Source organism: Anastrepha ludens, chromosome 4 (assembly GCF_028408465.1).
Source record: "Anastrepha ludens isolate Willacy chromosome 4, idAnaLude1.1, whole genome shotgun sequence".
NCBI lineage: Eukaryota > Metazoa > Arthropoda > Insecta > Diptera > Tephritidae > Anastrepha > Anastrepha ludens.
In genome coordinates, this window is record NC_071500.1 from 119,712,968 (window position 1) to 119,730,380 (window position 17,413).

At 38.5% G+C, this 17,413-nt stretch overlaps 2 protein-coding genes across 4 annotated transcripts in view; one reads left to right on the top strand and one right to left on the bottom strand.

Moving 5' to 3' along the window:
* LOC128860885 (uncharacterized) overlaps positions 1-17,413 on the top strand; it is a 109,881-nt gene that overhangs the window by 61,271 nt on the left and 31,197 nt on the right. The window lies entirely within an intron of this gene.
* On the bottom strand, positions 6,486-16,764 carry LOC128860886 (uncharacterized). 3 transcript variants are annotated; one of them, XR_008454308.1, is made up of 4 exons: positions 16,252-16,764; positions 16,000-16,185; positions 6,687-7,042; positions 6,486-6,606 (listed from the first exon to the last, which is right to left on the bottom strand). XR_008454308.1 is itself a non-coding variant. In XM_054098673.1 (3 exons), exons 1-3 carry the CDS (start codon positions 16,468-16,470, stop codon positions 6,800-6,802), a joined length of 648 nt encoding a protein of 215 aa, XP_053954648.1. In that variant the 5' UTR covers positions 16,471-16,764; the 3' UTR covers positions 6,486-6,799. The 3 variants fall into 3 exon arrangements, 2 of the variants coding, with proteins under 2 accessions (XP_053954648.1, XP_053954649.1); XM_054098673.1 differs by having other exon boundaries at positions 6,486-7,042; XM_054098674.1 differs by having other exon boundaries at positions 6,486-7,042; positions 16,012-16,185; positions 16,252-16,760.

Consider the following 17,413-nt stretch of genomic DNA (forward strand, 5'->3'; position numbering starts at 1 on the left):
GAAAAACCTTTCTGAAGTGGTTGTAAAGGACCCGCCGCCAGTTAAGCAAGTCCGGCTTAACCTACTAAAGCACAGGGATCTAGTATAGGGTATTGAATAAATGGTAGATCTTGCTGCGTTTTGTTTCCATAAAACTCACTCACATCTATCCATATTAGAAACGCTTGCCATTGCGTAGGTCATAGTGCACTAAACTCCATCACCGAGCTTACTTTTAACAAAAATATATAGTTCTAAGTACAACCATCTTTTATATGATGTAAGCGTATTAGATATTTTGAACGTTTGCATTTTTCTATCATCAATTTTTTTCTGAAAAACTAGTTTTTAAGGGATATTTTGGACAATGCCCAGCTCATAAATAAAATAACCCTATGTTGGGGGGAAAAAATATTGTAATGTAAGGCATAGAACAAATTTATGTTTCGCTAGGAGAAATCTTGTCATAGTTTTTATTTCATTTTAACTTCTTTTTTTTTGTGTGGAATACCCTTCGCCACATTAATATACAGGGTGCTCCGCACGCATAGCTGTTGAAACTTTATTCGTGTATAAAAAAAAAAATACGCATTAATGTTTGCTAATATTTTTTTTTGTTCTTGTTTATTTAACTAAATATTTCCATTAAATATAGAAAATGTAATTTCTGGCTTTACAGAATTCAGTATGTCAAACTAATTTTGCAATACATTTTCGCGAGAATCGGCACTTATACCCTTCACTAAGGCAATTTCATCTTCATGTTTGAAGTTTTGAATTGCGTTCGGTTGGTTGGAACAACTCAAATGGACTTAAATTAAAGCCTCTAAGAAGACAGACAGTGATCAAAAGATAAGCTGTGTGGTGCATATCGCAATCCACTTGAAAACATATGTATATCGTCTACTTATATATTATCGTCTTAAATTCGGGGGACAAAACTTTTTTAATAGGGCGCGATAATACTCGCCTTTTACTGTAACCGCGGCTTCTTGCTCATTTTCGAAAAAAAAAATGGTTAAATGCTGCAAAAATTTATTGAATCCAAAATCCCCTAGCAGTAATTCATTGTGGATAGAACCGCTTCCTCATGACGACGTGTAGAACTCTCTGCTGTGAAATTGGTAGTTAACATAGCCGCCGATGTGAAAATGAGTTTAAGCTGAAAAGACAATATTTTTTATGTGCGCAATAAAGCGTTCCTACGTTCAATTTCATCAGCGGAAAACGTCCCATTTTATGCATGCCTAACTATAACATGCAAGCATTCAACAAGTGATTTTAATCGCGGATAGAAGCACGTGCTGTTAAAAAATAAAATGGAGTCTTCGAACGCGTATAAGAGGCATATTTTGTATTTTTTTTATAAAAGTGGTAAAAATGCAACAACTGCTGCTGCAGAAATAAACACTGTTCACGGAGAGGATACCGTGAGTCTAAGGACTGCGCAAAAGTGGTTTTCAAAATTCCGATGTGGTAACTGCGACGTGGAGAATGCCCCGTGCGCTGGTCGCCCTGAAGTTTTTAACTCCGACGCCTTGCTCGAACTCGTGGAAGCTGAGCCAAAGTTGATATGATAGCTCAGAGGTGAAATTCATCGCATGGAAGAGTTCACAGGCACTTGGTTCAGTTGGGAAAGGTTTCAAAGCTGGGAAAATGGGTTCCACATTGACTTTCCGTCGCTAACTTTCAGCAGAGAGCGAATCTGTGTTCTCAGCTGCTGCAACGGCTTGAAAATGAAAGTTTTTTGAATCGTATCGTTACTGGTGATGAGAAATGAATCCTTTACAATAATCCTGTTTGCAAACGCCAATGATTAGATAAAGATGAAACACCAGAACTGACCCTGGCCTTCACCCCAAGAAGATTCTCCTGTCTATTTGGTGGGATATGGCCGGTATTGTTTATTATGAACTTCTGGAACTAAGCCAGACGATAACTTCTGATTATTATTCCCATCAGCTATCAAACCTGAATGAGGTACTTAACAAAAATCGACCGTCTTTAGTGAATAGATGCAAAGTTTTGTTTCACCACGACAACGCAAGACCTCATACCACAAGGCAAATATTAATATAGATAAGCTGAACAATCTTGGATAGGAGCTAATGCCGCATCCACCATACTCTCCGGATATTGCACCTTGTGATTATCACCTTTTCCGTGGACTTCAATCCCATATGAGTAACAAGAACTACTCCTCAAATGAAGCTATAAAAAGGGATATCGAAGCGTATTTTGGCTCCATTGTAAATATTGAAGGAAAATATATTACTGATTCATAAATACTTTAAACATCTAATTTTAAAACCACCTTTAAAAAACGCATGAACTTATGGACAGACCTGATATTTTGTCCCCTTCAAAGTAATCCCCATGAGATATTATGCACTTATGCCACTTCAAAAAATCATTTTTTTTTTATCTTGTTCAGCTCCTCCTTCGTCAATCGTAGCGTAGCGTCATCCTTTCATGAGTCTCTTCAGTTTCTGGAACAAGAAAATGTCACAGGGGGCCAGATCTGGGGAATACGGTGGCTGTGGCATCAGTAGTGTGTTGTTTTTGGCCAAAAAGTCGCGAACATGCAACGAGGTGTGAGCAGGGGCGTTATCGTGATGCAAGAGCCAATTTTTGTTCGGGCGTTTCTGGCGGATTGCTTAGCTCAAATTGCGCATAACTTGCAGGTAATATTCTTTATTAACAGTTTTACCCTGTGGCAAGAGCTCATGATGCGCAACGCACCTGTGATCGAAGAAAACGGTAAGCAAAACTTTTACATTCGTCCAAACTTGGCGCACTTTTTTCGGTTTTGGTTCGTGCGGCACCTTTCATTGAGATGATTGAGACAGACAGAGTTCAAATTGAGCAGTTTTGGTACATTTTCCGGCCCAAATCATTGAAAAAAAATCGGATGGCATGAGCCAATCGATATATCTACGTCCTCATCAACTTCTCTAACGGTGATTCGACGATTGGCCAATACCATTTTCTTCAATTCATCAATTTTTTCATCTGTTGTTGAAGTGCTCGGGCGTCGGCACTCTTTTTGCCGTTCACATCTTCTGGGCCTTCTGAGAACATTTTGTACAGCCGATAAACTTGGATTTGGTCCAAAGTAGCTTCTTCGTATGACACAGTCAACATTCAAATGCATCCGCGCACTTAATTTCGTTTTTCAAACAAAATTTGATACAGGTTCTTTGATCCATCTTTTTGAATAAGTAAAAATGAAAGACGAGCCGAAACACATGCAAGCAAAGCACCTGCCAGGAATTAACTGAATATTCAAAATGGCCGAACTCGTCGGCATGAGTGAGAGACATGAGTACCATCATATCGATACAAAAAAAAAATCGAAAGTCGAATATAAGTAACCAGCGAAAATTCAAAATTCGCGATACTTTTTGAACACACCTCGTATTACGGAAGTTCTTTTAGCTATCAAAGTAAGAGAAAATCGCAAGTTCTTATTTTAAACGCCAGATTGGTCGTGTGAAGTACACGGTGTAGCTTTCTACTGAATATAGAACTTTTATATCTTTATTTCCCGTTTATTACGTTGGGGTCTAGGTACTTGATATATAATGCATTTCATGAGTTTTCTGCACTTCCGGTTGTCATTAACGATATTCTTTGACATGCATTTTTTGCGTTGCCTTTCATGGGTCATTAAGTGCCTCTTGGTGTTGAAATATACCAACCGACAATCAAAGCAAAAAGAACAGCAACAATTTTCGTAAACTTTTTTCCAATTTTTAAAACCTTCTAACCACAATTCCTTGCAAGGTTTCCTGTGCTTCCCATTAGTACGGTTTGCAGGCTTCACATCCGCCTGCACACGCTCTCCTCTCATCCAGCTTTTCCCTCTCTCTTTCAATTGAAAACAGAAAAGGAAATTTTGACAATGCGCGCGGATGGACTACAACTTTAAGTGTAATTTCGGTTGTGAGTGTTCATGCAGCTGCTACAAATGTTGCAACAAACTAAATAACTAGACAAGGAACCCCCAATGAGGTCAAGTGTTATTTGCTGACAGTTAACTTTCTGCATACACACACATGCACACTGGGTACATTTATAGTGTTGTATCAGTGTGAATGTTGAACATAGGTAAGACCAACTTTTTCTCGAACTTTCAATTGTGATTTTATAAATTTTGCTCGTTTCTGAGACAGAGTAAGTATTCTGTGTTGTATGTGCGAGCACTTTGGACTGTTGATTTGCAATGGTCGTATGCAGTCTTAATGGCCATTGTTTGTGAGATGTCATTGTGTTTTTTGTGAATTGAGAAACCAATTGTGCAAGTATGTTAACACGAAACTAAAATGTTTTACAAAATGCTTTTAAATGATTGTTTTGGATTATTGAGAGGAGGGGTACCAAATATGGTACTTGACTGTGAAATGCTGATATAGAATCTTAGCAATACATAACAACGTCGTACCGTGTCACACAAGCATCAGTGAGGCAGATGATCTGCATCAATGCAGATGCTTATGAAATAGCAAAAATAGAGGGTTTCCTAATAGAGAGTTTGATTTTTTTCGGTGTGTTGGTATACAGAATTATGTAGCTAAGTCCCGATTTACACAGGGAAACATTTTGCTCGTGTGAATTCGCCTTGTATGAATTCGCTTTAACAGTTCTCTTTTCGCCAAGAGTTGCTTACGTTATTTCTAATTGGCCATCTTCCAGCCCCTCTTACATTCATATCTGGTAAAGTCCTTTCATAACCAAGCAAAATTGCCTGATTTGGAATGCTGAAAATCTCAGAAGAAAATCACAGAAGATCCAGTTGGTGACTCTACACTTCGACGAAGTCACTATTTACTGTGAATTTTGGTACGATGGGATAACCGCTTGCCTGAATGCTAACATAACTCGTGCTTGTTATGAAATTGGCCACCATTTATGCAAAGGTTTCATCTAAAAGCGATCCACTACGATGACCCACCTACGGCGTGATCTTCAGGTAATAGGTCGGAGTTTCTATTCGGCTTGCAAACTTAATTTTTTATAAGATAGGAAGACATCTTACAGCGACCCCCCCTCGGAAACAGCGACAGGAACCACCAAAGTTTTAGTCCTCTGAAGCATCACTGGCGTGATAACACCTCAATACCAGGAAAAACTTTCGGTTGCCCTGTTGATTCTGTTAACAACCAGGATAGATATCAGGGAAACCTTAGGTAATCCCTACTGTCGACTCGTGTGATTATTACAAGCTGGACAAAAAGAATTTTTCGGAAAATGGGCATCAACAAGAAATGGAAATTGAAAAATTACTCCTGTTTAACTTCTTGTTGAAAACCCTGTGAATAAGAGTCCAATAGTTATTTAAGGGTTCACGAAAAAGAGCTGCGTTGAGAAACCGTCCAATTATCAACCCTGACGGCCGAAGTATTTGATGAGAGAGTATTGTCGAGAGCTTCCTCTCAGCCGCTTGAAGTTCCCGATACTGGAAAACAAATGTCAGGGTGTTGCTCTTGTTCCAAACGAACATGTTATGGCTAATTATAAAGACACCAAACAGAAGTAACTGCCACAGATGGTTCCACCCTGCCCACCGTCACATTTGGCGAATTTAAATTAGATCGCAAGAAGGCGTTTATTGTATTCCTGACTAAGATACACCCCTAAGTTTACATAAAAAAATCGTCCCTCAGCCCCATGATTTCACGCTGCCAGATCTAAGGCTCTGGAATCAGACAGATATCGATGTCTTCCTCAAGGAGAATGACAAGTAAGTTATCGGCGGTTAATTTAGAGTGGCGAATGTTAACACAATGCAAAATGTTACAAAGTCAAACAAATTATGCCTACACAGTAACCTAATGAGGTCGTAGATCTGGTCGAGTACTGCGCGAAAACGTGTTTGAACATTTTCCAGTTCCCACAAATTCTCAACTGATTAATAAAAAACCAATTCGGCATGACCTCATCGACAAAACAGACTTTCGCTCCTTTAATTTTTTTCACAACTTTGAGCTTTACTATATATTTAGAAAAAGGAATGTGAGCGTTTGCTAATTCAATAATAACTTTTTCGAAAATAGTTTGAATATTTGGAAGAAATTTGTAATTAAGCCTGAAATGTACATCACATAAAAAAAGTTTTCAAATTTGGTAGCTTTTATCCGACGATTACACAAGAAATAATTTACATTTAACTCATCTTCTGTAAGTAACATTATATTTTGAGAAAAATAATGAATATATCTTTAAAACTAACTAAAGGATTATGTAGTTATGCCATTTCATACAAAGAAGGAAAATAAAAAAAATTTAAACTCTGAATTTAGTTGAAAACTTAAAAAATCAGGATCCGTCGGTTCCTGGTTCCTGGTACTTACACTGCACTCCTTAATCCAGTTGAATGAAAAAAGAGAGGCGTAGAACTTTAGAGAACCTGAAAAGTATTTCATTTATAAATCAAAAATATTTTCGATTTATTTGAATTAAAACCAGTTTGCCTTAAAAAATTGAAACTAAAAACGAATCTTGTACAAGTACTTATATTTCACACGCAACATAATTTTACAAATCAAAATGTTTTCCTTAACTTATAATCCTCTCATGTTTTCCACTTGTGTAACCCCTGATTCTGCTCCACTTATTTCACTACAACTGCAGCAGTTATTAACAAAAAAGCACACGTAAAAAATATCTATCACAAATACACACACACATAGAAATGATTGGCTAACCTACACATTTACAAAAATGCACAAATGCGTCCACATGTATGCAGCTTTTATTTCGTGGGCTACACTGCTTTTCTTGCTTTTGATTATTTGTACATAACACCAACGTGACAGCATCACTTGAAGCCAAGTTTCCACAGCCGCAAATCGTCGACATCATTCGTTTCGATGGCACTCTGAAAAACATTTCGAACACAGCGCACAAACAGGTAGTTCGCCACGGGGAGGGCAAAGGTGAAGAGGGTGTGCAGGTCTAATTTTGTGGCGCCAACCAACACCTCAACCAACCAAGCGATCAGTTCGAAGCTCAGCACAAACATATTGATGGTAAGCCATGGCGTCATGTGACCGGGCGAAATCTGTCGAGTTAAAAATAAAGTAGTAAAAAGTAACGGTTGAAAAAATATGAAAACTGATGAAAATCAAAACATTTCAGAAATGATACAAATAGTGTACGTTATTTTATGAATTTGTGGGAAGGTAAATAATCGGATTTGACAGCATGAGCAGCGGTTACGATTGAAGCAAAACCAAAAGGTCACTGCCAAAAAAACCAGAAAAAATTTAGAACAATTTGTAATCCAACACAAGAACAAAGAGAAACCATTTCGTGGCAGATAAAACAGTGGAAAAAATCACCACTAGCCTTCCAAACACACGTAGTGTGTTTTTCCCCCATAGCTGCGGTTGCATGATGGCAATTGGTTTGATCATATGGATGTATGTATGTAAGTATGTATGGTAAGTTGCATGCTTGCAGGAAAATTCATAAATACCACACCGGTTCGCCTCTAGTAAATCAAAAAGTGTTCGTTCTCAAGCAAATTTGACAACCGAATGTCTATGCCCGGGATGTTCTCATTTCTTATTTGGAGCATTAACTACCTAGACCATATATGGGAAATGGTTTTTCTTCAACTAATCGGCAGCAATCCGACACAGAAACTCCTATCCAAAAACTCATTTACTACACTGTACTCCGATTTTCCCCTTTTTCGTTGGGCGCAAAGTTTTGATAATTGGTCTCATCGAGGCTTCTTAATTCAATGACACCCCGCGTTCTGCCAGAGTGGAATTAGTTTTCAAGATAAAGGTAGTTGAAAATGGATCTTGGGCTACTGAGATCCCATCTAAAAGCATTTCGGATACACTAAATGAAGCCAAATCTTTTCAACATGAGCATTCCTATGCACTGCAAGGCTTTCCCTTCCTCTGCTAGCACCATTGAATATTTTCACAGTTGATGCGTTTCTTTCCACTCGTACGACATGACCTACTCAGCGGCGCCACTGATTATTTGCCACACTTTGTCTATGTCACTGTAAAGCTCATACAGTTCATTGCTCCATCATCTGCGATATGCGACACACAATCTTTCGAAGACGAAAATTTTCTTATATTAGGTTGAAAGTATTACTCTGGCACTCATCAAATAGCACTAAAGCCCTGTTTTGATACCATTATGAGAAATATAACCGGCAAATATCTAAAGCCTGCCAAAGATGTTGATGTAATGGAGGAGATTAATGGGATTTAAGTCGTCTAGCTATCAAGCCTGGATATTTATAGAGAAACTGCTCAGCAATCTCCTACCCTAAGCTTCTGCAATGGGAATTAAATGGTAAACCCAGCTTTTCGGCGTATATGGAGTGGAGTACCCAGAACTATCTGTGCCCTATAGGGACTATACTTGGAATACCACACGAAGAAATGGTATGATCTGCGCATCCCTCAGAAATAAGAATTGCAACCCTCTTTAACAACAATCGGCGTGATACCGATAACCGGGTGGGAGACCTCTGAAGCCAATTCAGTTCACCCTTTCCTGCAAGCTCATCAGCAATTTCATTTCCTCTACGTTCCAATATACTGGAACCCAGATCAGAGATATGTTACCTGCCCACCCAAGAGATCTGATCTCCTCCATTGGATCTGCACCATGGCGTCATCAGAGCCTTGATCGCGGCTTGACTACTCGTAATAGAAACAATTTTAATATCTCCCTCACTCCCACGTTCCCTAAGCATTTTGTATGCCAGCAGGATCGCAAAGACTTCTGCAGTGTTCGAAAAAAGAGGAATGATTTAGAGAAAAGCCCTTCTCCGACTACTGATTCTATCCTCGAGTCTGAAGACAAACAGAAAAAGCGTGGTTATTGAAGCAATTTTTTGTTGCATTTGATTAAAAAATCTTTTTCTCAATAATTTTGCGTTAAACAGCTCGGAAAGGTACATTACAATTCTGTAGCTCTAAGTATTGTTCAACGTAATTTTTTGTTGCGGTATTTGTTTTTCGGGGATGTCAGACTCAGACTTTGCGCAAAAACTTTTTTGCGGTGTCGAAAAAAGATGACTGCTCCCAGTTTTTTCTTTGATCTCTTATCTGTAAAATTTAAAGTATTGTAAATATATGGTCTTGATGGCTTTAACTTACCAGACCACAAGTAAAATTGCTCTAGTTCTACCAGTACACTAATAGCGGGTTTTTATTCCTTTGCACAAAGATTTTTACCAAACTTATACGCAAAGCTAACAAGGCTACCTCCATTAGAATTTGAGCAGATTGCAATATGACTCTCACTATGAATTGGATAGAGAACACTTAAGTCTCGGTTAGCAGGAATACATTTCTTCTACCATATTCTGCATTGGAGTTCATGCTGGTGCCTTTGAACTCCTCGTCACCCTATAATGAATAGCTCTGTCGACAGTTCGTCAATTACTAGGAACTATGTACGGGCCGCCGGTGCACTCCTTTTCGATAGATCGGAACTAGTATTAAAGGCGGATAATATTGATGAGAAACAAATCGGTATATCGACCCGCTCTGCTGCCGCTGTCACAATAGTCAAGAAGGCTTGGCGTACCATCCAGAAAGTCCCACCTCAATTTCTTTGAGGAGTTTGAAGAGTAACAAAGTAGCTGATATTTATTTTATTAAAAATATTAATTACCTTCTAGTCCAGCTCGAACCAGCAGTTTACAGGGTCAAGAGCCTCAATCGTCAAAACAGATCTCGACGAACATAAGAGACGAAAAAAGCTATAGCTAGCATTCACTTCTCATCTTTGACGCTGTAACACTCTCAATAGATGCGAGATGCCTCCACTCGAAAAGTGAGACTTGTGAAAGCTTTACTTGCAGGGATGCTATTAAGAGACACAGCCAATGACTAGTTTTTGTGAGAAATAACTCTTCGGCAGCGCATCAATCAAAATGGAAGGTGGTTTAAGCAATTTGCACCACGGCATTCAACGACAACAGTGCCAAGCGGAAGTCGTACGAGAGAAATATGTACACAACCGTCTGTATGTATGTTTAGAGTTCCGCACTCATGGCGATTCGTCAATTTTGATTGGAATTTTTGACAAATTAACATTTTACGTTGCAGTTTAAATGAAATTTGACAAGTTGAACCGCCAACTAAATGAATATTCATATCGTGGCAAATGCAAATATACATAAATCTCATGTGAACAAATAGTTTGTGGAAATTTGTTCGCAGCTCACTAAAATTTGTCTACCGCGCAAAATAAAATTCCCGCAGCTAATCTACACATCCAAGTTTAGCAAGAATTTGTACGCCAATGAAATGTGGAAGCTATACTCGATTAAAAAAAGGCTAAATTCTTTTTTAATTTAAATTTACCCGAATAATCAGTTATTGGGTTAATCGAATATTCAAACAGTTGGTTGGTTGGTTGGTTAAAATGGTGACTCATCCATTATTGCCACATCCTCGTTGCCAACTTCAACGTATAGACTCTCGAACATTGGTTTGTCCAGGGTTGACATTCTCTCCTTCCACAAGGCAGGGCTTTCACGGAGGAAATGGAAAATCGTTCAAAGCCAATTAGCACCGCCGTGAGTCCGCAGGCCTCACTTCGTTTTATATTTGTCAGTATTGACATTTGCTTGTTGGTGTAGGTTGGCCATAATGTACTGCTAACTTTGTATGTTGCCTGTCTCTTCATCTGCACTCCGCGTAGATACTTGTAGATATTTTAAGGAAATTGGATTCTCGATTGCACCCAGTGATATGACTACCATCTTTTTCTGCATGAATGCTATTCATGGCAGATCCCCCTCTTGCCAGATTTCCCGCTTTTTCATTATCTTCAAGGTTCCGATGTCCTGGGACCCAGATTAAGGTTACTTTGAGGTTGACAATCGAGGTGGTAAGGCTATTTCTGCTTTGTTCGACCAGTATAGAGGTTATTGCAACTGAATCCAGTATCTGGATCGCAGCTTGGCTATCCGAAAGAATAGCGATATTGCACTTAATTAGTGGCGTACAAGCTTCTCCTATTGCCAATTATCCTCATGACTCCATGAGTCCAACCAATGGCATGATTTTATTACAGAAAAGTTATTTACATTTTAGTTGCAGCGCTGGTCTGCTAGTCCTCTGCACCACGGCGTCGTCAGAGCCTTAATCGCGGCTTGACTATCGGATCAAATGGTAATATCTCCCTCGCTCCTTTGCATGCCTGCAGGATCGCAATAACTTATGCTTGAAAATCACTAGCAGTATTCGGCAGTTTAAAGGAGATAGATAAATTGGCTGATTTAGAGGAAACCTCTGCTCCGACTACCGATTCCATCTTGGAACCGTTAGTGGAGACAGAGGTACAAGCTTCGGTGCAGATTTTCCGAACCAATTCTGCCTATTTGGAAAGATTGCCCTAGCACGACCCTCAAGCACGATCCCTTTGTGATAGAGAGATCTGTTAAAAAATCGGAGAAATATGGTGTTAACTGCCTGAAAATGCTACCATGTCCCTTGAGAGATTGCCTCCAGAGGCCAATCTCCTTTAACCTGATTGCATTTTGAGCGATGGAATAAACGAAAAAGTCGATGGGAAGTAAGTGTTAAAGGGCATTCAGGGCAGCACTGGGGCAAGTTTTACATGCTTCGGTGATGCCAATATATGCAGTCCTTTGTAACCTCCCCTGTTCAGTGTTATTATAGCCTTTCCGAAGAGCTTCCCACCAAACTTGCACCCATACGTTAAAGTTGGCAAAACCACTGCGTACCCGATTTTCAATGTGTAACTTCCAATGGAGTTTGGAGTCAAGTATTTGGGAAGTCGAAAGAGTGGAGGTTTATATTTTCTGGTAAATAGCACCAGCTCCGTTTTGTTAGAGTTGACTCGGAGGCCGTAAGTGGCAGTCCAGCGACTGAGTGCAGCCGGTGACCTTTCCAAAATTTCAACCATGATTGAGGGAAACGGTCCCGATACCATCAGGGCCAAGTCATTGGCGTATGCTACTAACTTAACCCCACGCTTATATAGCATTATTAGAACTTCGTCAACAGCACAAGCCAAAGTAGGGGGGAGCATTCGAGTAATCGAAACTCAACTGTTCGAAAATGAGCAGTTAACCGAAGGGTCAGCTATTCGAATTTTTCCATTCTTCCATAATAATTTGTCGCGAGATCAGACCAAAATGACACAGAATTCATACAAAGATGTACAAGGAGGGCTGACACCGTAGTCGAATGGGTTGATGTGTGAGTACCATGACTAACATCAAATAATAGAAACAGTTGTTTCGCTTCGGCAGGCAATGGCATCTTCCGAGTGTATTTCTGCCATGAAAAAGCTCCTCATGAAAAATATCTGTCGTTCGGCAAACCTTTTTTTTATTAACTCAGAACATATAGTACTACAATTAGATAACAATAAGCTATATATCTAGGCACTGAAAAAATTCGTTTAAATACATTTTAGTCAAGTCGACTTAGAATTATAATAATATTTACTCATGCGGCTGAAAGCCTTGATGCTAAGGCCGCGTTTTATGCAGTTATATAATACATTTATGTTTTTGTATAAATTATTGTAAATAAATCGGAACATAAATATTTACACATCAAACATTTCACTAGTGCCCTGGGTTAATACAAAATAACCGGTTTTTCGGAACAGAGAGTGCGAGACACTCCTACATTATTTAAACATATATATGTATGTATGTAGTACAAATACATATGTATGTGTTTGTATTACTGTTGCATTGGTATTTTCGAAGTTTTCAGTTGCCAAGCATTTTATATTTGAACTGGCTAATACCTTTTCCCTTTTTTCGAGTTATAAAATATGCATAGGAAGCGCTTACTCTTTTGTTTCGCTTCGGGTGCCGTGTGTAATTCTGCTGCACTTAAAAGTAATTTAGTATTTTATTGGATCGATAAAAAATTTATGCGGAATGCGATTCATATTGATGGAATTAAACTTGTCGGGTGTAACTGGAAAATATCTAAAATCTTTTCTATTGAAAAAGTAAAAACGGCAATTAAACCAGAAGAGCTAATTCTTTTACAGAAAATGCAGCTAATTGAAATCGAAAATTTTTACAATAGTTAAAATGGTTTCGAAGTTATTTGACTCAAACCAAGCAGCGAGTAGCATTAAATTAAGCGACATCAAGTTAAAGAGGTTTCCTATAGGTTTACTACTGGGATCAGTTCTTGCTCTAATATTGTTTCTCATTTATATTAATGATATAGCGTGTGCCCCAGAGTTTTGTGAAATTAAATTATTTCCTGAGGACACTTCGATTGTAATTAGTGAAACGGATATAAATATGGAACAAACGAAAATACAATAAGTTTTGAACGATTTTAAGAAATGGCGTATGGAAATTAGCGCAAATTAAAAAAAACCAACTGTACGATAAAGAAGATAAAGAAGACAGTAGATATGAGTGATCTGAATTGATAATAATGAAAATCTACAAAGGATGGAACGTAGATATAATATTATATAACCAATTCCTCAGGTACCTGACATACGGTGATGACATCTGTTTACTAGCTTATAAACTTTGCGCCCAGAAACTGCTTACTCAAGCCATGCAGGAAAAGTTTTAAGGTGCCGGCCTCAAGATCAACGCTAGAAAAACGAAAGCGGTGCATCTCAAGGCAATGGGCGGACAACAGTATGAAATGTTAAGGTAGCAAAGGAAATACCTTTCAAGGAAAATACCTTTCAATTGGTATCCCTTTTTTGGCAGCCCTTTTGTGGTAAAATATCAACATCAGTCTTCATACCAAATTGCGTATACTTAACACAAGCGTCAAATCTGTCCACGTACATGGTTGCCCTACTTGGAATTTAGCCGCGGTAACCACGCGATCCATGCAAATTTTTGTCAACCGCAGCGCATTTTGTGAATTTACAATATCCAACTCGGGCCTGGTAACCAACTTGACGTGGCAACTGAAATTCGCAAAAGCAACTTGCAGTGAAGAGAAGAACACACGCTTACAAAAAGTGATGGTAATGGTGCTAGGCAGGCCTTGTATTGGAACCACTTCCAACAAGCTGACCGTGGAGAGGGTAGGCCGCGTACCACCCGGAGATGCTCAACAGAAGCTGAAATGAACTCCTTTGGTCTTATGGTATTCAAATTCGAAAAAAGCTCTGGACATGAATGAATTAACGTTAAAATATCTGCGTGGCTTATTAAATATTATCGCGCATGGCAAGTCTGCAGCCTATGAGCGGAACAAGATGTGTGAATGTTATGATATTGAGCCTTTCGTTCAGGTTCTGTAATTCACTTTCGGGCGAATTCGATTTAAGTTTTCTGTCAATTTCATTGAGATTAAAAAAAAAAATAAATAAATAATTGGCGCGTACACTTCTGTTAGGTGTTTGGCCGAGCTCCTCCTCCTATTTGTGGTGTGCGTCTTGATGTTGTTCCACAAATGGAGGGACCTACAGTTTCAAGCCGACTCCGAACGGCAGATATTTTTATCAGGAGCTTTTTCATGGCAGAAATACACTCGGAGGTTTGCCATTGGCTGCCGAGGGGCGACCGCTATTAGAAAAATGTTTTTATTAATTTTGGTTTCACCGAGATTCGAACCAACGACCTCTCTGTGAATTCCGAATGGTAATCACGCACCAACCCATTCGGCTACGCCGATCTTCATTGAAATTCACTCGGAAGTAAATTACAGAATTTGCTCATATCAAAGCGAATCTATTAAAGGCGGTATCGCTAAATCAGCTTATTTGTTTTCTTTTTTCACCGGGTCCATGTTGCCAGCATGAAACAAGGAGAATTCGTTCTTTGTTTTCTACTTCGCCGTGACAATGAAGCGTACAAAACATTTTTGTTGGTCTGGTGCCACCAATTTTGGTCCGTATATATAAAATACATGTCTATGAATTTCAAAGTTGACGGAAGGAAAAGAGGAGTAGGATCTCCTCCAAGTTATAAAGCCAGAGTGAAAAAAGTATTCTTGTTATGGCCCACGCTTTGTTGTACTCGATCCTAAATCACTTTTGGGTTCCTAGGAATATCAAAAAGATCTCTACTCTGCGCAATGAGGCAGTCAACGTACTTGTAAAATTCTTTCAGGGTGGTCCATAAATATTGCTTTTTTTAAGCCATTTGGCTGTAAGAGCTTTCTCCCGTAGAAAATTTTTTCAGAAGGCCAGTATCATATCTTCGAAAACCCGAAATAAATCGCTTTACGCTTGAGCAACAAAGGGAAATATTGCAAACTTATTTCCAAAGTCAATGTTGTGTAGCCGAAACAGTCTATTCATTGAAAATAAATCTAAATTATCTTTTCGGACGAAGCGCATTTTCATCTCGGCGGCTAAGTAAGCAAGCAAAACTGTTGTCCCTGTGAATGACCCGTCAATCGTTATATAGTGACAGTAATAAAGAGAGCTAGGCATTCGTGAAATAAACCTTGAAACCATGACAAAGATCTTAGAAAACTGGGTTAACAGATTGCGCTACAGCGAAGCCAGCCGGAGTAACCACATAAATGAAGTTATGTTTCTTAAATAATGGGAATGCTTGCTATTTTGAATAAACCAATAATCTACCAAAAAAGTTGTTTTGTTAATTTGTTTTTTAATTTTGAAAAGAAACCACTGCTTGGGCCACTCCTTGAGAACTATCGATATCGATAGCTATGGCTTGGCAGATGAGAATGGGAACAGTTTTAACATTTCTATTCAGTAAGGTTAGACAAATCATCAAGAATCGTTTAACGTCGGATCAACACTTCCAAATTGTGGAAATTTCCTTAAAACATTTTCAAAACTGTACGCGATATTTACAGAGGGAAATGTTGAAGAAGTCGCCGAAATGTCGATTCGTTGTCTTTGTCAACTTGTTGGCCTTTATTCTTCAACTACGTGGAAATTAAATTCATTCCAACAATATTTCTGATTTCAGTTTTGTAGCTCTCAAGATTAAAAAAAAAAACCGATAATAGAGTGCATTTGGTGTTCGTTAGGCTACATAAACTGTAGAAATGTGTATTTATAAATACGAGTACTCACATAAATACTCACATTTATAACTGCATACCAGAGCAGCAACCAAGCGTTCAGCATCACCAATGAGCCGACAAGGCGACATTTCCGCAGCACCGAATAGGGTATGACGTAATATTTACGCGCACGCCACATAGAGACACGCTTGCGACTGCCCCAGTAAAGGCTAGTGAATTCACTGAGGCTATAAAACTGCAAAGTAGTAAAAGCATGAACTTTTCCTATTTATTCTTTTTCTCACTGTGCACTCCCACTTACCGAACCCAGCGTGCTGATCGCCAGCACAACCCAATAGACGACCGGAAACCATTCAGCCTGGCACAACGGATTCTCCATCACGAAATTCGTCATCGCCTTCCAGCGAGTGCCGGGACAAAAATGCCAAATCGAATAGACATCGCAATCATCGACGGCCAGATCGAATTTGTGACGCAAAAATCTGCAGAGCTTCTTATCAAAATGTGTGAATTGATACATTTCCTTGTTGCGAAAATTTTAAGAAATTTGGAACAGGTTTTTGAACAATTCTGCTATTCTTTTCCGTTTATGAAAATATGTCTCACAATTTTTTTTTTGTCGTTTGTTGTAAACTTCACTTCTTGCAAATTATGGTATCTCCGAAAAGGATTTTATAAAATTTGCAAATGTGTAGCCAGTTTGTTATTTCACTTTGATTTTTGATGTTATATGAAAAATTTGGAAAAAAATTGTAAGCGTTTTACCCTTTACAAGTCTAAAAGTTTGTTATGATTGACTTTTTAGAGCAAGTCAAAATAAAACGATTTTCAGTTGAATGAAATAAGAAAGCAAATGGCATACAAATATTTCAATAAAAAACTGTGTACTAAATGATGTTGCCAGATTGTGGATATGTCTTGAAATTACGCCTTTTGAAATTAGATATATAAATGAATATAACAATAACAGTTTCTTTTAATATGAAGCTCACGCCTATTTCTGAAAATAATGTCCATTGCTACGACAACTTTTTCCCTTATTTTTGTTAGCTTACCAAAGCTTGCTATTGAAATGATCCCCGAATTGAGCTAATATTTGATCTCATAGAAGTCGGAAGTGGCTATGTTCGAATGGGATTATACCACTTTGATCAAAAGGTTAACGGACAACCGCCAGGTGACGCTTTAAGTCCACTGACTTGGGTTTTGCTTTTTTTTGTAGGCTGCCACATCTGTGATTAACATTCCTACCAATTTTCGCCATTGCTTGATATTTTTTAAAGTTACGCCGTCTTGAGTAAATCTGCCCTGCACGTGTTTTCTATTTCTTATTGTTTTAAAAATGGATCTGAATTTGAAAGAACGAGTTTTTAATAAATTTTTCGTTAAATATGGATTGAATGAAACGAAAACCTCAGAAATTCGGTAGTGATATTCGAAAGAAAACAGCCGCTTACTAGCGG